This window comes from Danio rerio, chromosome 17 (genome assembly GCF_052040795.2).
Source record: "Danio rerio strain M-AB ecotype USA chromosome 17, GRCz13ab, whole genome shotgun sequence".
In the NCBI taxonomy this organism is placed as follows: Eukaryota; Metazoa; Chordata; class Actinopteri; order Cypriniformes; family Danionidae; genus Danio; species Danio rerio.
The window spans coordinates 56,088,287-56,115,111 of record NC_141037.1 but is presented as its reverse complement, the minus strand read 5'-3'; the positions used below and the strand labels follow the sequence as shown (position 1 = coordinate 56,115,111).

General features: G+C 40.8%; 2 protein-coding genes across 10 annotated transcripts in view; one reads left to right on the top strand and one right to left on the bottom strand.

Moving 5' to 3' along the window:
• jdp2a (Jun dimerization protein 2a) overlaps nt 1-13,747 on the top strand; it is a 29,676-nt gene extending 15,929 nt beyond the window's left edge. For 2 of the 6 annotated variants that reach the window (XR_015513925.1, XR_015513926.1), the window contains exons 3-6: nt 4,233-4,337; nt 5,699-5,917; nt 11,467-11,707; nt 11,795-13,747. Coding sequence is in view for 3 of the 6 variants with exons in the window: in XM_087291222.1 (XP_087147348.1) it covers nt 4,233-4,337; nt 5,699-5,884 (291 nt within the window). In the remaining 3 variants the exon portion in view is untranslated. Of the gene's footprint in view, nt 1-4,232; nt 4,338-5,698; nt 10,078-11,466 lie in introns of those variants that run through there. The other 4 variants (XM_087291221.1, XM_087291223.1, XR_015513924.1 and 1 more) reach the window with 3 other exon arrangements.
• Nucleotides 1-26,825, bottom strand: part of galnt16 (UDP-N-acetyl-alpha-D-galactosamine:polypeptide N-acetylgalactosaminyltransferase 16) — a 375,091-nt gene that overhangs the window by 299,050 nt on the left and 49,216 nt on the right. The window contains exons 10-15 of one of the 4 annotated variants that reach the window (XR_015513885.1): nt 24,048-24,174; nt 23,689-23,781; nt 21,759-21,842; nt 21,549-21,672; nt 18,889-19,739; nt 13,480-16,262 (exon numbers count right to left, since the gene is read on the bottom strand). The exons of 1 other annotated variant lie outside the window; for it this stretch is intronic. Coding sequence is in view for 1 of the 3 variants with exons in the window: in XM_087291149.1 (XP_087147275.1) it covers nt 15,668-15,811; nt 19,623-19,739; nt 21,549-21,672; nt 21,759-21,842; nt 23,689-23,781; nt 24,048-24,174 (689 nt within the window). In the remaining 2 variants the exon portion in view is untranslated. Of the gene's footprint in view, nt 1-13,479; nt 16,263-18,888; nt 19,740-21,548; nt 21,673-21,758; nt 21,843-23,688; nt 23,782-24,047; nt 24,175-25,575; nt 26,543-26,825 lie in introns of those variants that run through there. 2 more of the 4 variants (XM_087291149.1, XR_015513886.1) reach the window with 2 other exon arrangements.

Here is a 26,825-nt window from a genome sequence, read left to right as displayed (position 1 = left end):
ACACCCATACACACTCATTCACACACATACACTACAGACATTTTAGCCTACCCTATTCACCATAACATTTTTGTGGACTTGTGGGGGGAAACCGGAGCACCCGGAGGAAACCCACGTGAACACAGGGAGAACATGCAAACTCCACATTGAAACGCCAACTGACCCAGCTGAGGCTCGAACCAGCGACCTTCTTGCTGTGAGGTGAACGTGCTACCCACTGTGCCAATGTGACGCCAATTTGCAGCAATATATAGCTTCTATAGTTTCTGATATAACGTGATGACTAGAGATGCAACGATTAACCGATTTCACTAATAACCGCGCTTTAATTCGTCTCTGTTAATTAATCGTGAAGGCTTCTTAACACCGTGTTTCTGCATGGAACAAAACTGCTGCAACTTATCAAAGTGATGCCAACTGAGTGCTAGTTTGAAGTTCCGAGCTTGTACACCACGTACACTGGATTAACTATGGCTGTGGCTAATAACTAAGGGCCAGTCACATATCGCGTCTTTTGCACACGCGCAAGTTCGTTATTTCCAATAGAGATGCATGGCTTGCATATATGGAGCGACGGACTCGTGCTTTCCAGACGCACATACTAGTTGAAAGAATGTCGTGAGCGCCCAACAATGAGAAAAACAAATACAAAAGAAAAACACTAAATGAAAAATACAAAACAATTTTGTTATATAGTTAATCAAAAGTGCCTTTCAGACAGAGGTTCAGCAGCCTTTGAATACATGTCTTCACTGTAAAATAGAAATACTTAGCCATTACGTAACTTAAATTTACATTAGATAAATACTACTAATTTATTTATTCATTTATTTATTGATTTATTTTTATTTTATTTTGATAAATTTATTTTTAATGTTTTTCATATTTGAAATTTATTAATTAATTTGTTTTTTATTAAATTAAATTAATTTCATTTATTAAAATTGTATTTATTTGTGTATTTTTATTTATTTTTAATAAATTTTCATTTATTAATTTATTTTTAATTTATTTACATTTACTTTATTTAAATTTTTTAAATTTTATTTATTTATTGTCATTTATTTTATTTATTTAAAATTAATTATTAATTTTTTTATTTTACATTTAATAATTTATTTTTATTATTATTTTTTTAAAATCATTTTCATGTTTTAAATGTATTACTTTATTTTACATTTTTTTCAGCATTCATTTAAAATTTTATTTTCATTTATTTTTAATTAATTAGTTTTAATTTTATTTATTTACTTTATGTATTTTTATCTATTTACATTTTATTTATTTATTTAAATGTATTGATTTATATTAATTTATTACAATTTTACTTATTTATTTATTGTAATTTATTTTATTTTGTTTATTTAAAATTAATACATATTATTATTATTATTATTATTATTATTTATTTAATTAATTAATTAAATTTATTTGCATTTATTTTCAGTGTAAAATTTTTACTTATGTTTAAATGCCAAAGTTTTTTCAATTATTTTTAAATCTAAAGAAAAATGGACTATTGTTTTTTATTATTATTATTATTGTTTTGTGTCGTATTATTTGGTTATTTTAGTTTTCATGGGATTTTTCCAAACTAGCAGTGTTTTTGAAATTAATGAATGCATAATAATCGTAATAACCGTGATTATTCCTCAGACTATAATCGCACAACCAAAATCTATAGTGGTTGCATCTCTAGTGATGACGTATTTAATTATGCATTATTATTACATATATTGTAAAGTGCTTGTAAAGTTAAAGAGATTATCCTGGAAAGTGCTTAAATTTGACTGAAAAAGGCAGAAGAATGCTAATTGTGAAATATTATTAGTATTACCGGCGCCCTCTTGTGTTGTTTTCTTGCAGTGTGCGAATCTGGCAAAGTGCCATTTACTCTCATCACCACACTGCAGTGGCTCCATCTATTGGACAGACACTGACTGACTCTGAGAATGAAAGTGCTGGATCTTTATACTGTACTGGAGATACAGAAAACCTTACAAAAGACACAATAATAATACAAACAAATCAAGGTAACATTTTAGAGCGAATCTAACACATAAACAACTTGCTAACAATGGCCCTTAGCTCTCTGCTAATTGCGCTAAAATGACTTATAAACATTCATGTTTTTTTTTACTTTACATTCACTTGGTTTCTTTAAGTTGAATGTTAGTGATAATAGTAGTGTATCAGTAGTGACTTTTGTAAATCTTAGTGTAAATTAATCTTGCTAATAAAAGGCTATGAAAAGCTCTGTTTAGAGGTGAGAAAACGGCTAATGCTAATGTAGCCTGACGAAATTATATTTAGTGACTTACTCTTTATTGTATCCCACAGCTCGAGTTATTATAAGTCAATCCTGACAAAGACTCAAATGGGTTACACAAGCATTTTGTAATCACCATCAGTCCAGGGTTTCTTTTGACATAATCAGCAGAAAGAGAGAGAGAGAGCTGAAAGACCAGCAGTGAGGGTTATTTGCAGATAAATATAACTATACTTTCCTCCATGTCGCAAACAATCTTCAGAAATGTTCAATGGCTTTCATGTGGAAAAATCCTGTATAATATTGAGATTTTTTCAAAGTCGCTTTCATTTTATAAAAGCAATAAGTCTCCTTTTTTTTTAAATTCCTGTTGTTAAAATAGGACCCAAATCCCAGTGGTTTTGAGGCCCACTGCAACGTGATGTAGGAGTGTGGTTTTCCCCGCCTACCATTTGATTGACAGACGCCATGTTTCTATAATAACATGTATACACACGTCCACAGAACATTTTCTGCAAATAAACTGGGATTCAAATATTTGCTACAACTCTCTGTGATTTTTTTTTTTTACTTGATTAAATACGAGTTTAAAATGATTTTAAAACCGAACATGTTTGTAATAAAGACTAAACAAAATTGCTGTAATTCTTAACCGCTATAATCACCGCGGGCACATGGTGTCAGTAAACGTGTATATGAAGAGTTCAGATGCAAAAACCTTTAAATGCCGTCTAAAATTTCCATCGAAAATGAGCATTATTTTCAGCCTTCTTTGTTTATGTTGAGTTATTTCACTTTGAAAACTTATTCTTTGCCATAACATTGAAATTACTGAACCTAAACACTAGAGCTTGATAAAAATACTCATTTTAGAAGAAAATTCCAGACGGCATTTAGAGGTTTTTGCATCGGAACTCTCATGTATAAATCTGTATGTATGTATGTGTGTGTGTGTGTGCGTGCTTTTATATGTGACTCATCATGTCAGACAGGCTTGAATAAACACAAACATCAAATAAACTTACTTGGTGTTTTTGGGTGATGAGCTGAATTTCAGATTCATCAGTGTTACTCTTTATCACTGACTGCTGTTTATCTGATGTATTACATGATGAGAAGCAGACAAGCAATGGGAGCAGTGGGTGGGGAGAAGCAGCTCATTTGCATTTAAAGCCACAGGCTACAAAAACAGCTACACCATACTCAGACAGCAAAATGGGCAGATTCCGGAGGCTATAGTAAATTATCTGATGGGTATTTTAAGCTGAAATTTTACAGATGCATTCTGGAGACACCAAAGGCTTGTGGTACATCTTGTAAAAGGGGTAAAATGCTCTTTAATTCTTATGCAAGAACTGACAAATAATGCATTTAATCAATATTTCATAAACCGCATTTGAATATTACCAGTATTGAATTTAAATAATTGTATTAAAGTTTCTTGAACTTGACTGATTCAGAAAACTTTACATTCAAAACATAATCATTGACATTTTATGATATTTTAATGTAAATATTTTGTAAAAAACTGTACGTATATGTGAAATGTTAAGTGCAGGAAGGACTTTCATGACACTATATATCCCGGGGTGTGAATTACAAAGGTGCTCGATTTAAAACGATTAGTGATTTATAAAGTCTCTGAAAGTCCTAGAATTTGGTGTCCATGAAAGAGTGGGAACCCTGGTTCTCCCAATAATGAAAATTCTGTCATCATTTGCTCATCCTTTACTTGTCACAAACCTGTTTTCATTTCTTTTTTTATGTTGAACACTAAATAAGATCTTTTGAAAAATGTTGGAATCCTGTAACCATTGACTTCCATAGTATTTGTTTTTTCCTGATTACTGATTTATAGCAAATTTCAAAATATTTTCTTTTGTGTTCGACAGAAAAAGGAATCTAAAGTTTTGGAGCCACCTGAGGGTGAGACATTTTGTTTTTGTTGTTGTCTTTCATGCAGAAGGATGAAGAGGAGGAACGGAGGAAAAGAAGACGAGAGAAAAACAAAGTGGCGGCAGCAAGATGTCGAAACAAAAAGAAAGAGCGGACCGAGTATCTACAGAAGGTAAGTCCAGGTAAAAGTCTCAGTAGTAAGTCAACATGTAGAGTAGTCAACATTTGAAAAGTGGATCACCTCCTTTCATCAAAGTTGTCCTGAAACTATTGAACAACACCCATTATTGTCCTAGGACTATTTTTAAAATACATTTTTGATTCACTTCGAATGTTGCCTTGACCCAGCTAATCACGATCCTCCAATCAAAGGATCCCAAGTCACTATATATATCCTCAATTCTCTCAAACCCCCCTCCTCCCCTTCTTCCACCTTCATCCAGAATGGGTGGCACGGTAGCTCAGTGACAAGCACTGTTGCCTCACAGCAAGAATACCAATAGCGTCGGGTCCTCGCTGGGCCATATGGTATTTCTGTGTGGAGTTCGCATGTTCTCCCCGTGTCCGAGTGGGTTTCCCCCGGGTTCCCCGGTTTCCTCCCAAATATGCTCTATATCATAGACAAAATTAGCCTAAATCTTTTTTCTAAATGTCCTACTCTCAGGAAGTTCACCTTAGCCTCAGCAGCGGGGGAGTTTTGAGATCGACCTGAGCTCAGTCTCCCCTCGCCCTGCGAAAGGGAGGGAGCCCTGGGCACGATGATCCCTTGAGCTCAGGGCTCCCGGGACAGCATGCCAAACAAGCTATGTATAAATTATGAGCTAAATGTGAACTCTTGATACTTATTTAATAAACGACCACAACAACATGTTATTTATCAGTGTTATATGAGTTACTGTTATTATTTTCCTGATAAAAAGTATGTAATGTCACTGCTTATTAGAATGCCATTCTGAAATATGACAATTGCATGCAAATTTTTAAGACATTTTAAGTAACTGTGGTTAAATGACCTAAGCTGCATCCGAAATAGCATACTATATAGTAGGCTTAAAACAGCTTGTGAGCTGAGTAGTATGTCTGAATTCATCAAATTCGAAAAACAGTATGTGAGAAGTACCCGGATGACCTACTGCATCGTGGTGCACCGAAAAAACAATAATTTTGACACCCGTAAGGTATACTGTTACTTCCGCCCCCGATCACTCCTGCTATACACTCTGTTTACCCGCTGTCTGCTAAGAACCGTTGTCTTCTCGACTGACTGTTCCTGCTGAATTAAGAGAGAAGACCCGAACGCTCTCTCTCAAACCGTACCAAAATCGTGACCCTAAAACCATGATACATACCGAACTGTGAGTAGATTGAACCGTTGCACCCCTCATACCCACTTGAGTAGTAGGCGATTTCGGACACAGCCAAAGTACTCCTTTACTTTATCAGTGAAAATTAATTGAATTACAGTAAGTAGTTGCTTTGCACCTAATTACACAGTACACTGGTACTAATGCATCCTCAACTCTCCCGCTGAAGGAGTCTGAGCGTCTGGAGATGATGAACTCGGAGCTGAAAGCACAGATCGAGGAGCTGAAGCACGAGCGGCAGCAGCTCATACTGATGCTCAATCGCCACCGGCCCACCTGCATCGTGAGGACGGACAGCATCAAGACCCCCGAGAAAGAGGCCAATCCGCTTCTGGAGCAGGCGGAGGCCAAATGAGGAGAACCACACATTTCACATCACTGTTTACAGGTTAGCTCGTCTCCGGCTAGCTCAAGCACTTGGCTCGAAGCACTTGGACATTTTAGGCAAGAGCGAATGGCGTCCTCTGACCTGTGAGGTTGGAGATCTGAGACTCCACAAAACAAAAACATAGCGACGGATGGCCTTGTCAAACTGAGGCTGTGTGTTGGCAGTTGCAGAACTTTTCAGGAGGGTTGAAAGTTTTTTTAATGTGTGTGTGTGTGTGTGTGTGTGTTTGGTCATGAAGTGCCTTATGTTTGTTAGTCCATTTTAATTTCGGAAAGAGTCGTCTAAAGCCCTGCTCACACTGTGCAATTTCAGACATGATTATGTCGTCAAGAGACTAATTCGGGGAAAGTTTCCTGTAATCCTAGGCTAAAATCTGTGGTCTTGGTTTGACATGTTCACTGACCGCCGCTTTAATGGCCGTTGAGATCAGATTTTCCCTCTGATGAAGTTCTGGCAGTTTCAGAAGGTTTCCTGCAGTGTGATTCAACTGCGACGAACTTGAAACCAACAACCAGTAGGAGCACAAAATCTGTGGACGCAATCAGCAAAATAGTTTTTTTTTTTCTGGTTTAATTATTATAGCAAATTAGTTGATCCAGTTTGTTTATGTTTACCTGGAGATATCACATCAGAACCTGGTTTAGTAAAAGTGTCACGGATGGATGACGTCAAATTCTGGGTGTTCTCTTTAATGCCCGTGCTTGCATTCCAGTCCAATTTTTTTGCCCTTCTCTTGCTAACTTCCCTCCATCTCAAACTCTCAGATGTATGATCACGCCACAAAAGTGTCCACTACTGACGGAGCATCTAAATGGGTTTCAATCAAATGCCCTTAACCAGGGGTGCCCAATCCTGTTAGGTAGTTCCCGAGTGCTCAAGGGTTCCCGAGTGTTAATAATTCCCGAGTGCTCAAGGGGTTTAGGGCAGTGGTGCCCAATCCTGTTCCTGAAGATCTATTTTCCTGCAGAGTTCAGCTCCAACTCCAAAAACAACTAAGCCAACTAAGTAGGACCTGAAGGAGCACTTGGTAATTAAAGACAGGTGTGCTTGATTAAGGTTGAGGCTGAACTCTGCAGGAAGGTGGATCTCCAGGAACATGATTGGGCACCCAAAACCCCTTAAGCATTTGGGAACTACATTGTTACATCGACGTTACAATTGCATTGCATTCTGGGACATATAGGTGCTGGAGTGGACATATAAAGCCGACTCGCTCCCTTGGTCAAAATCGAGGGTAAGTCCGTGTAAACTTACATCGTTTGCTTGATAAAGTGGAACACACTCCAAAGTGGCGGCAGAGATTCCCTTGAGGGAACAAGGGAAGGGAAAGTCTGTGTCTAACTTGTGCCCTAACTACATGCAACACAACAAGATTCCAACGACAAGTAATTTGGCAGTCTGCGCTAAACGCGACAGAAACAGAAACATTTAAATGACAGAAATTGCACTTCCAACAAAATGGGATATATCCTATTATACATACTTAACCAATAACTGATTTAACTGTATTGAAAGTTTATAGTCTGAGTGACTGATGTCGCAGGTTTGCACTAGTGTTTTCACGATACTGGAATTAGAAAAATTTTAAAAACATCCATTTCCCGCTAACCTTTGGGCGCAGTTGAACGCGTTCTTAAACAGAGCTGATTTTCCATTGTGTCACATGCTCAACAGAAATGACTGTGATTGGCCGTGAATGTCATCTGTTCACCGAACTCACAGCTGTTTACTGAGTGCAACCACAGATACAGGGACACTGGAGCGTTTCAAAGCTGCGATTCATCAGCAGATGGCTTATTTGTCAGCTCATAGACAAACAAGCTGATCGACGTGACTTTAAAACACTCCAGTGTCCCTGTATCTGTGTTTACACTCAGTAAACAGCGGTGAACTGATGACCTTTACTACCAATTTGGCTGACACCTCACAACATGACACGAAATGACAGAAACATTTAAATACCGGCTACTGCACTCCCAACCAAATGGGTTATAATCTAATTACATATTTATCCTGTTGAACATTATTAAAAGTGCACCGTCTAAGTGACAGAGCCAAAGGTTTTAACTTTCAGACTCACCGCTGTTTACTGAGTGCAAACACAGATACCGGGACACTGGAGCTTTTCAAAGCCGCAATTCATCAGCAGATCGCTTATTTGTCAACTCATAGACAAACAAGCTGATCGATGTGACTTTAAAACACTCCAGTGTAAACAGCGGTGAGTTTGGTGAACTGATGACCTTTACGACCAATCACAGTCATTTCTGTTGAGCACTGGTGAACACAATGGCAATTCAGCGCTGTTTAAGAATGTGTGTAACCCCGCCGGTCCTGCACGACCCAACCTACTCTGAGCTGGGATCAATCCGGCCACTTTCCGCTTGGGAGTCGGTTGCTATAACAAGAAGGCTAAAGACCGTGGTCTCTGGCGTCTGTTGCCAGAGCACCTTTAGAGGTCAGAGGTGTGAGGTTTACCTGCACAGTACTTACTAGCTGGCCTCCGTTACACTCACCTCCCTAAACCTCACTCCGATGCGGGTCACGGCACCAATGTAACCCCGCCAGTCCTACAACCACCCAACCTGCTCCAAGCTGGGATCAATCCGGCGACATTCCGCATGGTAGTCGGTTACTCTAACAAGAAGGCTAAAGACTATGGCCTCTACCGTCTGTCGCCAAAGCACCTTTAGAAGTCAGAGGCGTGAGGTTTAGCTGCACAGTACTTACTAGTTGGCCTCCGTTACACTCACCTCCCTAAACCTCACTCCCATCCGGGTCACGGCACCAATGTAACCCCGCTAGTCCTACAACCACCCAACCTGCTCTGAGCTGGGATCGATCCGGCGACATTCCGCATGGAAGTCGGTTACTCTAACAAGGAGGCTAAAGACTATGGCCTCTACCATCTGTCGCCAAAGCAACTTTAGAGGTCAGAGGAGTGTGGTTTACCTGCACAGCACTTACTAGCTGGCCTCCATTACACTCACCCCCCTAAACCTCACTCCGATGCGGGTCGCGGAACCAATGTAACCCCGCCAGTCCTATAACCACCCAATTTGCTCCGAGCTGGTATTGAGCTGGCGACCTTCCGCATGGAAGTCAGGTACTCTACCAAGGAGGCTAAAGACCATGGTCTCTAGCGTCTGTCACCAGAGCACCTTTAGAGGTCAGAGGAGTAAGGTTTACCTGCTCAGCACTTACTAGCTGGCCTCTGTTACATGCGCTCAACAGCACTCAAATGTTAGCGGGAAATCAACGTTTTTAAAATTCAGTACTGAATTCCTTTATTGTGATACCCTAGTTTGCACAGTTTTGACTTTCGTTTTCAAACCTCAAACGTCTGCTAGTTATTTAATTTTCAAGATCTGAGGTGAACACTCTGCTGCTGCTTTCAGTAGTATAGTGATAAATGTCACATATATTGCTATTCAAACTCACATTGGTTGCATTTAACACTGAATGAAGCACATATTCAGTACCTGAGGTGATCATTGTCATAGAAGTTTATGCAGTTGCTTTGCTGTAGAAATAGAATTTCTAAAATAGAAATGTTGTGCGGTGTTGTACAGATGGTCAGGACAAAAACTAATTTTAACATGAAATAATACCTTTCATCACGTCATGTAGTTTGGCGTAGAAGTAGAGTGGAACAGTTTTGATTGTTGTTCAATCTGACAGCTGAGTTCTTACAATGTGAAATGGGAATCATCTTCGTGCGGTCAGACATGCTACAGTTGTATTGGATTATTAAAAATTGCACAGTTTGAGCCGGGCTTTAGAGGCTGTTATGAATTCATGAAAACACTCATCGAATGGTTGGAGACAATTGTCGCGGCCTCACCGTGTTAACTGGAGGATTCTTCATGATTTATTTACCATTTGCTGCCTACATTTGCATTTTTTTTTATTTTTGACGCAGGCGTCATGTATGCACATATGTATGAACTGTTTACATCTTGCCAATTTATTATAGTTATCTACTCTATAAATATATATAAATATATGATTTTTTTTATACTTCCTGTACATGGACTTATCACTAGACGTGATACATTTTATGCAACGATTTCATAACCTCAATTTCTGTGACTTATTCAATTTGTTGTATAGCTGTGAAAACTGCAAGCAATTATTAAACAAGTGATTTTCAAATGTCATTTCTCAAAGCTTTATTGATTTAGATAACATGTAGCCAATTGCATTCCTACACTTTTGCTTAACATCCAACTCACTTTCAAATTTTATTTAACTTTTTGTCAAAACAATTAGAATTACACTGTGAAAAATGCAGGGTTAAACACTATTCATTAGGGATGTAACGGTATCAGAATTTCACGGTACGATAATACCTCGGTATGAATGGCACGGTACGGTATTTATTGAATAATTTACAGGAAAAACAAAACTAATGAAAAGACTTGAAAAAAGTGCCAAAAGTGTTTATTTACCTTAGCACTGAACATATCAATGACATACAAATTAGCCATCTATCTGTACGTTTCGAAACAGGAACTTCAATTTTTCAATTTAAATAACAAAAAACTATTAAACCATATAAAAAAAAATAAAGTTTCAATTTAGTATTGTTGAAAACTCATCACATTCAACATTTAATCACTCACTCACTCAGATAGAGATGGGTTTCTTAAGGAAAATGATCATATAACTATAATCTGGTGAAAGCTGGGATCTCTGGGCATGTCCCCTGCAACAGAAAAAACCCTCTCATTTGGGACTGAGGTTTCTGGGACAGAGAGATATGATTTAGCCAAGGTTGACAGCAGTGGGTAACGTTGTGCATTGTCTTTCCACCACTTGAGAGGACAAGCCATGAGTGAGATAGAGGTCTCTTTGCGGTACAAGTCAATGTCTGCTTCAATCTAACAAGTGTGCTGTGTTCTGCAGTCCCCATGACTGTTATTAGTCGTATTCCCCGACTTATATTTCACCACAGTCTGGCAGTGCCTGCATACTGTTTTTTTCTTTGTCTGTCACCTTTTCTCCTTTTTCGTATCTTTTTAGAAAGAAACTGAAATGCTTCCACACATCCCATTTAAAACCCGCTTTAGGTTCGATCATTTCCAGCTCTTTTTCTTCCCCGCTACTAGCAACACACTCCATTTCCACATTACTGGATCTGTAGTGACAACAGACCGCAAAGGATGATGGCCACGCCTAGGCTGATGGGAATTGTAGTTCCCGCTACCTCCCGTTCACTACATTCGCCTGAGCAAACTTTTCTCAGAAATATAGTTTTATTGAGTCATGCGCCTACGGTAATATTAAAAAAATTACTATTGCGGTACGACGGTATTTACAATATTGTTACATCCCTACTATTCATTCTTGTTGTCCCAACTCAAATCGATTAAGTTAACACATTTTAGTGGATTGAATATAAAACAATGAAGTTGTTCTGACGTTAAACTTGAAGTTTACATTGTGCTATTCTGATGTTATTTATTAAAATTGCGAATTTATATATCACTATTCTAACAATATTTTTGGGAATTGCAAATGTATATGAGGTTGTTCTAATGTTATAGATATAAGTCTCAGAAGAAAAATCAAAATTCTGAGAAGAATCCTTCAACTTTATGCAAATGAAGAGCGACTTTCTTGAGCGACAGTCAGTAGGAGCACCAGTAGAACCCACTTGATCTTCTCTCAGCTCCTGCAGAAGTGAGTTATGTTCTCCGTGTTGTAGACCTACACAGACCTGCATTTGCAGCAGATCAGCGACAGACAGCTACAAAGTTGCTGCTAATGTGAATGAGGCATAAGGAAGTGAGTTTTTCTACCATCTAGTGGTTTAATGGAGAATAAAATCAAATGTGCCTTTAACCCTGTTGCATTTACTATTTTATACTGCAGGAAAACAGTGTACAGTGTGACTTTTGTAAGCCTGAACATCCATGAATCTCTCAGTCACAAAGACTGGGCAACTAAGGTGGTGGTTCCCATTTTTAAGAAGGGGGTGCTCCAACTATATGGGGATCACACTCCTCAGCCTACCAGGGAAACTCTATGCTAGGGTAGAGGAGGATCCGGCTGATGGTTGAACCCTGGTTCCAGAAGGAACAATGTGGTTTTCATCTAGGCCGCGATACACTGGACCAGCTCAATACCCTCACCTGGGTGCTCGAGGGTTCATTGGAGTATGCCCAGCCAGTCCACATGTGTTTTGTGGACTTGGAGAAGGCATTCGACCGTGTCCCTCGTGGGATTCTGTGGAGGGTCCTCTGGGCTCAGAGGTGCTCTGTTATGGGCCGTCTCGTCCCTGTATGAACATTGCCGGCAATGGGAACCAAACTCCTGCTCAAAGTCAGACTTGTTTCCAGTGCATGTTGGGCTCCGGCAGGGCTGCCCTGTCACCAATTCTATTAATAATTTTTATGGACAGAATTTCAAGGTGCAGCCTTGGGCTGGAGGGGGTCCGGCTCTCGATTTACCAGTCAATCTACATCTCTACTCTTACCTATGGTCATGAGCTCTGGGTCATGACCGAAAGGACAAGATGTCAAATACAAAGGGCTGAAATGAGTTTCCTTCGAAGGTTGGCAGGGCGCACCCTTATAGATAGGGTGAGGAGCTCTGTCACTCGGGAGCAGCTTGGAGGAAAGCAGCTGCTCCTTCAAATCGAGAAAAGTCAGGCTGAGGTGGCTTTGGCATCTGTTTCAGATGCATCCAGGATGCCTATCTAGGGAGATGTTCCAGGCATGTCCCACTGGGAGGAGACCTCGGGGAAGACCCAGAACACGCTAGAGGGACTATGTCTCTCGGTTGGCTTGGGAATGTCACGGGATCCCCCCAGGGGAGCTGGAGGAAGTGTCTCAGGAGAGGGAATTCTTTGGTTCTCTCCTCAGACTGCTGCCCCCGCAACCCGAGCACGGAAAAGCGGCAGAAAATGAAAGAATGAATGAGTCTACATGTCTAAAACTGCATCACAGCATTCAGTTTTCACAATGCAACAACAGTGACAGGATCATTTCTACTGTAGTACAGGCCCAGATTGGCTAATCGGAAGGACTGGGAGAATTCCCGGTGGGCCGGTCCTATTTGGCCGCGAGGGCTGGTATCCCTAGCTTCAGAATTCTTATGCTCTCAGCAGTCACACTTTTTAAATTTATTTATTTATTTACTTGACCACAGCCTTTTTATTCATTATTTTAGCGCAGCTCTACTCTTTTATGCAGCCTGCAGGTTAATGATGATATAAGTTTGATGAGTCACCACTCAATGAACAGCTGTTATGGTGCAGTGGATAACACGTTAGTTCACGACGCCGCAGACCCAGGTTCGATCCTCGTCTGAGTACTTTTTTTTTTTTCATTTTTATTGTTGAGACATATAATACTGTTAGGGTTGTTGAACATTTGAAGTTCTAAAGCAGCTGTTTTCTCAAAAAAAAGACGTGATCGTGTCATTAGAAACTGATTTGGAAATGTCCTTATTTTAATATAGTCAGTCGTGATCTGAGGTGGGCCGGTCTGAGGCTTGAAACTCCAGGGCTGAAAAGGAGTGCCAATCCGGCCCTGCTGTAGCATATAAAGACAGACTCAAGATTTTGGATTCTCTTTAATGTTTTAAACAACATATTCCTAGCACATGTTGGAAATGAAAAATGTCGCAGCTTCAAGTAAGTACAAACTCTCAGAAGGCAAACAAATAAAAAAAGAAACAGTCTTTGGGCTTGACGTGTTTGCAGATGCCTTTTCTCTGTGCTGCTGATGTACCATGCAGAATGAAAGCTCAGTGAAAGCACTTTACACCTCATTTAAGTTGACAGTATTTAATAAAACATTTGGTTATTTCATCATGTCTGACATGAATCATTCTGGAGCCGTCTCTGTCTTTTGTTACAGCATTTTTTCCCCAACAGAATCTCGGAGCGCTTGAACTTCTCAACGTCTTAAAGCCTTTCTGTCGCTGAATGACAGTTTCTGTGGTATATACACGTTCATCTGGAGGCATTGCACTTAATCCCAGTCTAATACTGAACATATCTGGGAATAAAATTAAATCTTCCACAGTGATGAATAAAAACAGTCCTTCATGAGAACAACTGTCAACAAACACGGCTCAAAAAAGGCTCATTTTACAGGTTTCCTAGAGGTTAATAGTTTAATTAAATAATTTATGAATTCATTCAGCTGATCTCTTGTTGTGGCGGGAGCACTTTTAGCTTAGCTTAGCATAATGAATTAAATCGGATTACATAGACTCAACATAAATCCCGCTTTTAAATAATACGTCACCTATAGCTTTCGACATGAACTACGAATGTGTTCAAAATGACATCAATTGTTTTTAAAGTGCACTGCGAAGAGAAAATAGCTATAACTGAACTGTAAAAATAGTTTGAAAGCAAATTACACCTAAGAGAGATGACCTTAATGCTTAAAAAATCATTCCAACTTTGAATGTTAGAATGTTGTAAATGATTAGGGCATAAGGGGGATAAGTTGGAATAGAACACAGCCAGGAACTATGTTTCTAACTGCAGTTGCAAGCGTAACAGTTTGCGAATGTTTTCGTTGGAACAACGAATTTGGGAAACGGCAAATCAACAAACTATGTTTTGTAACGACACAACTTGCGACCTTAGTTGGCTAACGATGGTTTTTGAAAACGCACATCCCACAGTGAGAGTTGGCAGTAACGCACCAAGAAGTTTGGTGTGAACAACGAAAAACAGGAAGAAGACGACATCGTCATTCTCGCCATCATATGGATTTACTTGCATCAAATAGACACCAACCTCCCAGTTCTGTGAATGTCGGTGCCGTCAGCTACTGATCTGTGATTGGTAAATGTAGCTTGTGTGGACGCTACTGCGCTACTTGACTAATAAAAAATAGCTTTGCTACCGAAAAGCTATTTGATTTAGAAAGTACTGATGCTACCGCCACGCTACTGAGAAATGTAGTTAAGCTAGCATTGACCAGCACTGCACAAATGTAACCAGGTGCTAGCCCGTGCACTTCTTTGAAGGTTAAAATACTGCTAGGAACTATACTTTCATTCTGGCGTAATAGTCAAGAAACTCTGCTGCCGTACCATGACCAAGTATGAATATACACAGTTGCACTCCATCAGATAACGCAACAGAATTACTACGATTTGATGTATTCAGCCAATGTTTAAAAAGTTAAATGATCACTCTTTCAAAAAAACAAAACAAATGCTAATGGTCTAACCCGATTCAATTCATTATGCTAAGCTAAGCTAATAATGGCTCCACCAGAACAAGAAATCAACTGAATGGATTCAAAAATGGTCAACTTTAACTTTAAAACAAGCCTTTAAAAAAAAAAAAAACAAGTGGAGAGTTCCTTTAAAGCCTACACCGCTATAAACCACAGTCTTTATGGGAATATTTACAAGTTATGGGTCTGAAAGGTAGTAAAAGGCATTTATATACATCTTTTCTCTGGTTTTTGTTGATACCTCAACGCAACATTCTGGAAAAGTAAAGCAACCCAAGATGTCACAAAGCAGCCGACCCATGCCACGTGAAGTCAATGGCCGTGCCCAAAAACACTTTCGTTGCGAAGCCGACTTACAATTGGCAGGCGAAAATCTTCTTTTCCACAACAAAACAGCGAGGTCAGACGTTTGGACATGGCCATGTTGGATTCCTTCCAGAGCAGCACCTTCAACTAAAACAGTGTGCAAACGTTTTTCCTCGAGCTCAGCAACCTCACTAAACTCCTCCCCTTTCCCCGCCCCTGTGAGCTCTCAGAGTCAGGTGACCAGCTGGGGCTCCCAGGATTGGCTGGCCACCTGGGGGCGGCACTGAGCGATGGCTGGAGGCCCTGAGGGGGGCTGACTGTCTAGACACAAGCCGCTGATCATGTGCTGAAGTGCCGGACCTCGAGGCTTCCATTTCTACAAGCAAACACACCAGGATTAAAAACATTTACATCACACCATTATTTAAACAGATATTGGAGGCAGCAATTTTTTACTGATGAATTACAGAATGGGGTCTTTTTACAGAACAACAAGCAAACAAACCCACATGGAAAGGTTTTTGATCCATACATATTCTTTGTTAATATGTTCTAGCATGCTGGTAATGATACTTATATAGTGAAACTGTAATACATTTGAATAAGCAGGACAGGCTTTTACAAAGTATAGGCACTAAACCTTTACCCAGATTACCTCAGAAGAACAAACTCTGTGGGAAAGATGAGAAAACTCAGAAACTCATTGTGAGAATGGAGATGTCTGCATATTTGTGCCAGTCTGTCAGATAAAATTGCTTAAAACGCCTTAATATTTTAGAGCAGTGGTCTCCAACCTTGTTATAACTGCGGACCGCTTGACAATTTTACTGTGGACCGGTGTGGGTGTTTCGTAGGTTGCTAGACAACCATCAACTGTTTTCTCAGAGGATGACAAGCTGACAAAACATTGCTGCAACTCTGATACAACTTTTATTTGTGGAGAAAATGACAAAGCACTGCAGTGTTTGGGTGTTCTGTGTTTGTCTGAGATAATTAGTCTACTGAAATGTGTATATTCCATACAAGCTGAAGCTGATCGGTCAGTTGTTGGCACATGACTCGCGCTCCCGGTATTCATTCAACTGTGTGCATCTGGTTGGAGCAGGAAGGGGAGGGGGAGCCCAGCCAAAACCAGCTATGTCCAGCTTAAACCAGGCTGGTCAAGCTGGTTTTAGCTGGATTTAGCTGGTCATTTTCCAGACTGACCAGCTAAGACCAGGCTGGAAATGGCTGGAAACCAGCCTGGAAATGGCCAAAACCCCTCTAAAACCAGGCCGGTCAACCAGCTAAAACCAGCCAACCAGCCTAGGCTGGTTTAAGCTGGATTTTTCAGCAGGGGAGTATCTGAAGACCGGGGGGGTTTAAAGCGAGGGCTTAAATATTTCTGTCCATTAGAAAAACATTTTTAAAAAAGCATCTCTCATTGTGAAAAGCACATTCAGTGTGATCGTCCCCTTAATCAAAACTCTTTGGTCTAATCTGATTCAATGATCTATGCTAAGCTAAGCTAAATGTGCTACTGCCAGACCTGGAAATTGACTAAATGGATTTAAAAATGGTAAAACTCATTTGTTTAAATCTACTTTAAATAAAATTGGTGATAGTTCCTTTAAGATTTGGGATATAAAACTTAAAATGAACAAAAACAAGATTTAGCGTTAACAAAAAAATAAGTCAGGCACAGCTAATCATATGTCTGAACTGATCTGATCCCTGAACAACCGCCCTAGTTCAAATCTTCCATTATTTATGTTATTTTCAGCCATACAAGTCTTGATTCCCAAGGTACTCTTTAAAGCTCTCGTCATCATGTGCAAAGACTGCAGCTGTAAATCTCCTCTATATAGAATCTGATCTGTTTGTTAAGGATGTTGTTTTGATTTCTGGAGATATCCTAAATCAGCCGAACACGAAGGAGTGGATGGGAGCGGAGGTCATACCGATGAAACATGGAGGGGAAAAAAGAAAAAAGCCAGTCCAACTGAGCCAGCTAAGCATGTAAGTGGAATCATATGCAGTGGGCTTATGGGAAGAAATGCGTTTGCGGCTGATAGCTTTGAGCTGAAAATAGATGGAGGAAGAGTTATAAAGCAAAGTGTAAAAGAAAACTGCAGCTTTTATGAGGGGTAACATTTAGGCTACGTCGACACTAATCAACAGGTAAAAACGCTCCATGTCCACAATGTTGTTTTCAATTCTTCTATCATCCACACTAAAATGACTGAAAACGCTTTCGTTCATGTACTACGCACAGACAAGAGACTCTTCTACCCGCGTCATATCCGCCTGCTGCTTATTTACTTTACATCTCTATGAAATGTCATGGCAAAATGTCGCTTATTTAATTTTGTCTCTTTAAAACGTTGCAGAAAAATGACACAACTTTATCCACTTTTCGTTCAAAAAGATATTGTGGTGAGGGGGCGGGGCTGACAGCCGTGGGAACAAAATCCCGCGGAAGGAGCTCTGGACTATAAGAGGAGGAATGTTAGCAGAGGAGGACGAGAGAGGACCGTGCCCGGACATATTGCTTTACTTTTGCTTTCAGCTTGACGGCAGTCTCCGTGAGGAGCTGTGTCTTTTTGTTTTATTTACTCCTTAAAAACGTATTTAAAGTTCGTAGGTTCTCCGCCTCCTCCTTCCCGGTGGCCAAGTAGCCGTAAACGTCATTACAGTGGTGCCGAAATCCGGGAATAAGTGGGACACTTTGTCCAGTTCCCTTCGCCGCTGAAAGGGCGGGCAAGTGTTCTGGAGTTAACCCGAGTGGGGGAGAAACCCGTTCGTCTGCCCAGAGTGTTGGGGTGGCCCGAGGCTGGCGAGGAAAGGATCTGCCTGCTGCCGGCTCCCAGCATGGGAAGGACGCGGGGCTCACCACCGGAAAGGAAAGTGCTGAAGGGAGCCATCCCAAAGAGGCTGGGGGAGTCACCGCGATTCACCATGATGCCAAAGCCTGCTTTTACCACCGAAGCGGGAGCGGAACAGAAGACCAGGAATGCTGGCGCCAAGAGAACCACCGCCAGACACCAGAAGACGGACTGGTGGACAGATTCCTCCACAGGGCTCCCAACACGTCATCAGATCTCTCAGCTGGTGGAGGACCGAGTGGCAGCGTGTCTGGAGAACTGAGCCCCAATTTTTTTTGCCTCTCTCCCCTCTCTCAGTCTTTCCTCCTTTTTTTCCATCTCCTTTTCTCTCGGCCAGTCTCATAGGTCTCAAGTGCTGTGGAGCCAAACCCCCCCGGAGTAAGCACAGCCATGGGGTACCCCCGGCCTATGATGGGAGATGGGGGTATGTGGCGAGGGGGCAGGGCCAAGAGTTGTGGGAATGAAACAAAACAGAAGGAGCTCTGGACTATAAAAGGAGGAACGATGGCAGAGGAGGACGAGAGAGGACCAGGCCCGGACATATTGTTTCACTTTTGCTTTCAGTTTGACGGCAGTTTCCGTAAAGAGCTGTGTCCGTTTGTTTTATTTATTCATTAAAAATGTAATAAAAGTTTGTCAGTTCTCCGCTTCCCGGTGGCCAGGTGGCCGTAAACGTCATTACAGTGGTGCTGAAATCCATAAGTGGGACATTTTGTCCAATTGCCCTCACTGCTGAAAGGGTGGGCAAGTGTTCTGGAGTTAACCCGAGTGGGGGAGAAACCTGTTCGTCTGCCTTGAGTGTTGGGGTGACCCGAGGCTGGCGAGGAAAGGATCTGCCTGCTGCCGGCTCCCAGCATGGAAAGGACTCACCGCCGGAAAAGGAAAGTGCTGATGGGAGCCATCCCAAAGAAGCTGGGGGAGTCACCACGATTCGCCATGATGCCAAAGCCTGCTTCCATCCAACGAAGCAGAAGCGGAGCAGGAGACCAGGAATGCCGCCAAATGTCCGTTTGTTTTACTTATTCTTTAAAAACGCATTAAAAGTTTGTCGGGTTCTCCGCCTCCTTCTTCCCGGTGGCCCGTGTAAACTTCATTACAGATCTGTTTTGGTTTCCTAAAAAACGCTGTCTCAGTGTGGACAGAAGGTCGAAACAAAGGAAAGAATATGTGTTTTAGTGTGGACATGGCCTTAATCTTCAGCTTGAAATGACTTCAGTGAACGTTTGAGCTCAAATTGCTCAGTTGTCAAACATACATGTGATTGGTTTTTGTATAGGTTGACAAAACTCTAGCTGTTCGTGGGTCAGTAATGTGTTTACGCACCTGTCTGGACTCTTTGATGTTGCAGGGCTCTAGTCTGACCTTGGACCCTGCGGTGAAGGCTGTGATGGCCAAACACAGGTCATGTTGACGGATCTGAGGCTCAATCAAGGTCCACTTCTGCAAAAGAGAACAGACACATCATTGGGTAATTCATAATGATAATTAATTTTGTAGAAATATCTTGGTGATTCTACAATTGAAGGAACATTTTGAGTCCCCAAAATAAAGCTTCTGTTACGTTTCAAAAACCAAACCATTTTCAAAAATAAAACTCAAGTTACTTCTAAAAATAAGGTGTTTATGTGTATTTATGGAGATTTTGTATTTAAAGGGTCACGAAACACCAAAACACATGTTTTGAGCTGTTGACAGTGGTATATGTGTCCCACACTGCTAAAAACACTATTAGGACACCTATATTTCACTAAAAAGTGTAAATTGGTTGTTTTTGCGTTATTTCAAGCAAATTCGTACTTCACTAATTTTTGAAGCTGCGTCACGGTCATGACATAATAGCGTGTATTCCAGCGTGCAGACTGGGCGTCTGTGCCAGAGTGTGTCTTATTACGTCTTACAGTGTGATGCATTAATGCATGAGTAAGGCTTGGTTCAAACCAATCAGCGCGCTCTATTGTGCAACTTCATTAATATTCATTACTGTCACAGTGTTTAGACGACAGAGATGCCACGTTTTGGCAAAACAAGCGTGAAGTGTTGCTTTTATAGTTTGCTGCCGTTAAGTTTTGTTTTCATTTTCTCTCTGTGAGAGCGCAGCTGGAGTCACGCGTGGATTACAGTGTACGCGACGCTCGACAACAATAACTTACGTGTCTAAGGAGGTTTATTGTTTACCTGAGAGCTGTTCTCATCTGCAAACGCTGAGATCTGGATACGCTTGTTGTCTTCTCTTATAAAGACGCGGCTCTAGTTGCTGGTGATTGTCCTGTCTCTACAGATTTGGTAAGTGGGCGACCAGTGCTCTTTGTTTATTCAGTTTGTTCGTATCGAACTAAGTTAACTATTGCACCGAGTGTAAACATGTTAGCACCACAACCAAACTTTAACCTCGTGTAGGATTTTCACCGCATTTAGTGAATAACACACGCAGCTTTCTGATGCTACCTGCTGTGTGCATCTAAGTTTCCGGGAAATGCTGAGGTTTTTTTTCTCTCATTCGCCGTGCGGTATCAAACATTGCATGAAAAATACACGCTTAGAGCAGTTCCTCAAATAAAATATCTCGTTTGTCGCGAGGGGCATGAATGAATTCCCTGAATGAAAGAGCCAAACTGCAGTTAAAGTCCAACATTTAATAATTTGGCAAATAATTTGACTACAGATGTCCATGTAGGTTAAACCCCATCACTTTCTCCTGTGTGTGTATTTTGACTCTGAAACTCGCGCGTACCCAAATAGACACTCCCACACCATCCCACTTTAGTTCCTCCGACACTCCCCCCTAAACAGAGCTGGACACGCCCACTTTTCTGACTTTTTCCAAAGTAGAGGTGTGAAAAGACCCTGCTGAAACGAGGGGGTTTCATGGCCCTTTAAAATATGACCTTAGACTCCTGCTATACTTATTTTAGACTGTCTCCACAATCACACATTCAGCTATCATGAATAAAAATGTTACATTTTCATCTTTCTTTGTGTTTTTGCTCTACTAAATTTGCAGTTATATATTGTTTATAATTTCAGTTATAAAAAGATAAATTTTGCACATGTCTCTACATTATGGTCAACTTAATTACTAGAACAAAGCTAGAACAAACTGTAAAGCGCTGATATAAAATTCTCATCATTGACATGCGGTCTAAACTGTCTCTCAGTCATTGTGTGTAATGATTCTGTGTCTTCTGGGTCTTGAGGTCGTTCTGTAGGCTTCAGCTTCAGTGTATAATGTAATGCTCATATAATCTTCACCTGTGAGGCTGGTATACTGGGTGTGCTCCTACATTCCGCTAAACCCAGACTGTCAGTGCCGTGGCTCTCCAGACACAGACCACCCTGTTTGAGAAGACTGTACGCCTCCTCCTGCTCTGGAATTCTGACAAACACAACAAAACACATCGAACACAGCATTTAATAATGTAATTTTTTTCAGTGCTCAGACACTCAATGAATGTGACTCACTTGAGTTCAGGGTACACGTTCTCCAGATACCATCGGAAAGAGTTACAGTTCAACTTCCTTTTCAGAGCAAGCCGATCTGCAATACTGTATAGAGAAGCAGAAACCTGTCAGTCACTGCTGTATTTTTCCTTCACATTTTTTGTGCCGGCAAGGCAGTGGTAAAGTGGGTAGCACGTTCGCCTCACAGCAAGAAGGTCGCTGGTTCAAACCTCGGCTCATTTGGTGTTTCTATGTGGAGTTTGCATGTTCTCCCTGCCTTCGCATGGGCTTCCTCCGGGTGCTCCGGTTTCCACCCATAGTCCAAAGACATGCGGTACAGGTGAATTGGGTAGGCTAAATTGTCCGTAGTGTGTGTGAATGTGTGTGTGGATGTTTCCCAGAGATGGGTTGCGGCTGGAAGGGCATCCGCTGCATAAAAACTTGCTGGATAAGTTGGCGGTTCATTCCGCTGTGGCAACCCCGGATTAATAAAGGGACTAAGCCGGCAAGAAAATGCTTGAATGAATGAATCATTTGTGCCAGTAGCCATATGCGTTTGGTTGTTGGTTGATTTTTGGTTTCCATAGCAACTCATTGTGTTCACCTGTGCCTTGTTTGCCCCTGTACATTTATAGCCAGTTGAACAGTCTTTTTCTCATCATTATGTTGGTACGAGGCTTTTATTTCTGAATGTTTTGGACAGATTCGTCATTTGCAGAATGTAAATCTGATTTAAAGTTGAAGGCAAAGTTACAAGCAAATATTTCTTAAGTGATGTTTAATAAATCAAGGACATTTTTATGGCATTTCCTGTTTTATGTTTCTTCTTTTAGTTTGGCTAAAATAATAAATACTAATTTTGGCTAATTTACTGGCTATAGAACAAACCACTGTTTTCCAATGACTTGCCTAATTAACCCAACTTGCCTAGTTGACCTAATTAAGCTAGTTAAGCCTATAAATGGCACTTTAAGCTGGATCTTACAAAATAACTAGTAAAATATTATGCACTCATCATGGCAAAAATGGCTATTAAAAAGTAGTTAATAAACCTTGTTTAAAAGTGCTGTATGTACATTTTTGACTCTTCTAAAGCATAAAAATAGCATAATATGATTGCAGATATTTCAGAAACATGCTAACTGAACATTTTTGTTTATCTAAAAAAAATGCTGAAGTCAGATATTCTGATGTCTTTAATTTGGTCCCTTTAACCCGCCCACTGCAACTTTAGCCATTATTTATTATTTAATTAATTTATTTATTATTTAGCCATTCATTTATTTTTTAGCACCCTGGGTTTCCTTGTTGGAAAACCTTGTATTTGATTCATTCAGTCAGAAAGGCTTTCAAAGCATGTGACCGCGACTGAAATGCGACCGCTGGTGGACAGTAGCAGACTCATAAATGAGATTCAGAGTTCCACATGAGGTGGGTCTTAACTAGCAAATAATATAAATATTACAACCGTAAACACTAGATTAGCAGGTTACATTGTAACCCCTTGTCCTAACAACATGCTATGTGATGAGATGTGCAGCGATGAGCAGTTTGGCTGTTTGCACCAGATTAAACACGGCAGAAATGTAAATACAGCCATTCAGAAGCACAGAATAGTGCACTCACTGCACTCCAGCACAATGGTAAAATCTATAATCTAATTAATACATAATAAACCTCTTTAACATTATTAAATGTAGAGGCTGAATCACTGATAGGTGTTGGTTTACACTGAGTCTCGGTTCTAAAGCTCAATTTCAGACGTTTTTTTTTTATTTTCCAGATCTGAGGTGAACTATCTGCTGCTGTTTTCAGTAGTATGGCAATAAGTGTCATGTGAAATGGAATCAAACTCACAAAATCAGCACTTGAGAAACATTTGACATATAATTTAAATTTCGCAGAAGGGCTAATAATTTACAGATACACAGATAATGAAAAGACGTCTGACCTCCCGAAGGCCTTGCCCTGCGCTGATGGCCTTGCAGCGTAATAATACTGCTTATAATCATCCATCCAGACCTCAGCAGCTCTCCGTGTGTTCCTACAACAAACACACACAAACACACACAATATATCAGTGCTTCATTTATATTAATTATCATTCATATTAAATCCTCATATTCAGATTTGCAGATTGTCAATATTTCCTACTGATTTACTGTCATACACCAAAACGTGACATATACACACTGCTGATCCCTGAATGGTCAGAGAGATTCGTCACTAGTACCAGCGTCACTGGACATTTGTGACACCACACATTATATATAAAAAGTCAGCTGAGCAAAAAGGTTAGGTCTAGTTTACTTGATGTAGGTGAGTGCATTGCCCTCTGGGAAGTCATAGGGGTGTCGTTTCCTGAAGACGTGGCCTACGCGACTGCACGGCAGGATCTCCAGACTGCCGCCACACATCCACACCCTGAACGACAGCTCTACAACAACAGAAAACCACAAGACGGATCATGGAAACAATTCATGCACTGCAAAAAATGCTTTTCTTGCTTAGATTTTTTGTCTTGTTTCTAGTCCAAATATCTAAAAGTTCCTAAATCAAGAAGAATTTTCTAAACAAGCAAAACATATTGCCTTGTTTTGAGAAATATTATGCCAATTTTAAGTCAGTTTTTCCTTAAAACATTGAAACTGCTTATAGGAGGAGCGAGAGCTCAAGCTCCCCCTCGCTGGAGCTCAAGTGGCTCTGCAGCGAGCAGTGTCTCTTTAGGGCGGGGATATCAGTCCATTAGGGCGGGGCTATCAGTCCCTTAGAGGTTTGGTTTTCAGTCCTTTAGGGCGGGGCTATCAGTCCTTTAGGGCGGGGCTGTCAGTCCCTTAGAGGTTTGGTTTTCAGTCCTTTAGGGCGGGGATATCAGTCCTTTAGGGCGGGGCTGTCAGTCCCTTAGAGGTTTGGTTTTCAGTCCTTTAGGGCGGGGCTGTCAGTCCCTTATGGCCAGGTTTAAGGAAAAACTGACTTAATATTGGCATAATATTTCTCAAAACAAGGCTATATGGTTTGCTTGTTTAGAAAATTCTTCTTGATTTAGGAACTTTTAGATATTTGGACTAGAAACAAGACAAAAAATCTAAGTAAGAAAAGCATTTTTTGCAGTGTGCCTAAACATAGAAACATCATTCATCAATAGAGTGGAGGAACTATGACGTCACTTTCTAGGCTAATCGGCTGCTAGCATAAAACTGGTTCCATTGTGAAAATCCCTATAGGATTTTCTCATAGGCTTTTCGTAGATTGTAAATAATGGGAGTGTTCAAACACTGTTCATTACACTCACATAATTTGTCCAGCCTGATAATCCTCACACCAAAATACAACTTTGAGCACTTTTGGATGTTAAATGCAAACGCATAAATTGAAAAGCTAACATTAGGCTATAAACGGACTACAGAGCCTTCAGGGCGTTCGCCTGTGACGTCAGCACCACCCTGCTACAGACGACTTATCAATAGCCAACAATACACCGAGGGCTGTGCAATTAAAATTAAACTGAACGGTAATCACTAATTGAAATATTATGGTTAGCTCATCACAAATATGAATGTGAAATAAATATATAGATAAAACACACATGCATTAAAGCACGCTGTATTCCACTCTTTTAATGTCTGTGCTACACACTATTGAGAATATTGAGCAGTCTATTAAATTAATTTGCAAATCGAATGGAAATGGCATTATCAGTCAGAAACAATGCAATTCTGACTGGTTTTGTGGTGCTAGGGTCACATTTGTGGAAAGTTCCTCTCCTTACAGCCACTAGAGGGCTCTTAACTTATGCTACTTTATCACATACAGGCTTGTCAGGCGTTTTTTTTTTTTGGTCTTCCACTGAGATCCTGTTGTCACTTTTGTATTTATACATGTCTTATTTTAAGTGCAATTAAAATTAATTAAATGTTGTTTCTTTTTTGACAGTTGTATTTATCTTTCAATGTCTTTACTGTTCTTACACATGTCGCTTGTAGTTAGTGCATAACGCAGGCTCACAACTTTCACCATGAAAATAAAATGTGCTCTGCTTATTTTTATATTTATATAGCAGTGCTTGCTTTAAATGATGAATCTCTGTGCTTCATTATTTAGTTTAAAAATATGCCCTCATAATATTATAAATTCATAATGTCATAACCTATGTCTTAAGCAGGGCTACCAGCCCTTTAGGGCGGGGCTATCAGTCTTTTAGGGCCAAGTAGTGCTCACTGCAGAGCCACTTGGGTAGAGCTGAGCTCCAGCAAGGGCGAGCTTGAGCTCTAGCACCTCCTTCCTTGCACTTCTTCTACGAGTGATGTCACAGGGGTTGGGGTGGGTGTACGCATTAAAACTGCTTATAGGAGGAGGAGCAAGAGCTCAAGCTCCCTCTCACTGGAGCTCAAGCGGCTCTGCAGCGAGCAGTGTCTCTTTAGGGAGGGGATATCAGTCCTTTAGGGTGGAGCTATCAGTCCTTTAGAGTGGGGCTATCAGTCCCTTAGAGGTAGGGTTATCAGTCCTTTAGGGCGGGGCTGTCAGTCCCTTAGGGCAGGGCTATTAGACCTTTAAGGTGGGTCTATCAGTCCTAAAGGACGGGCTATCAGTAATTTGGGGGTGGGGCTATCAGTCCTTTTAGGCGGGGTTATTAGTTTTTCTTAGGGCGGGGCTATTAGTCCTTTGGGGTGTGGCTATTAGTCCTTTACAGTGGGGCTATCAGTCCCTTAGGGCAGGGCTGTCAGTCCTTTATGGCCAGGTTATCAGTCCCTTGGGGCAGGGCCATTAGAGCTTTAAGGTGGGTCTATAAATCCTTTAGGGTGGAGCTATCAGTCCTTTAGAGTGGGGCTAACAGTCCCTTAGAGGTAGGGTTATCAGTCCTTTAGGTCGGGGCTGTCAGTCCCTTAGGGCAGGGCTATTAGACCTTTAAGGTGGGTCTATCAGTCCTTAAGGACGGGGCTATTAGTAATTTGGGGGTGGGGCTATCAGTCCTTTTAGGCAGGGTTATTAGTTTTTCTTAGGGCGGGGCTATTAGTCCTTTGGGGTGTGGCTATTAGTCCTTTACAGTGGGGCTATCAGTCCCTTAGGGCGGGGCTGTCAGTCCTTTAT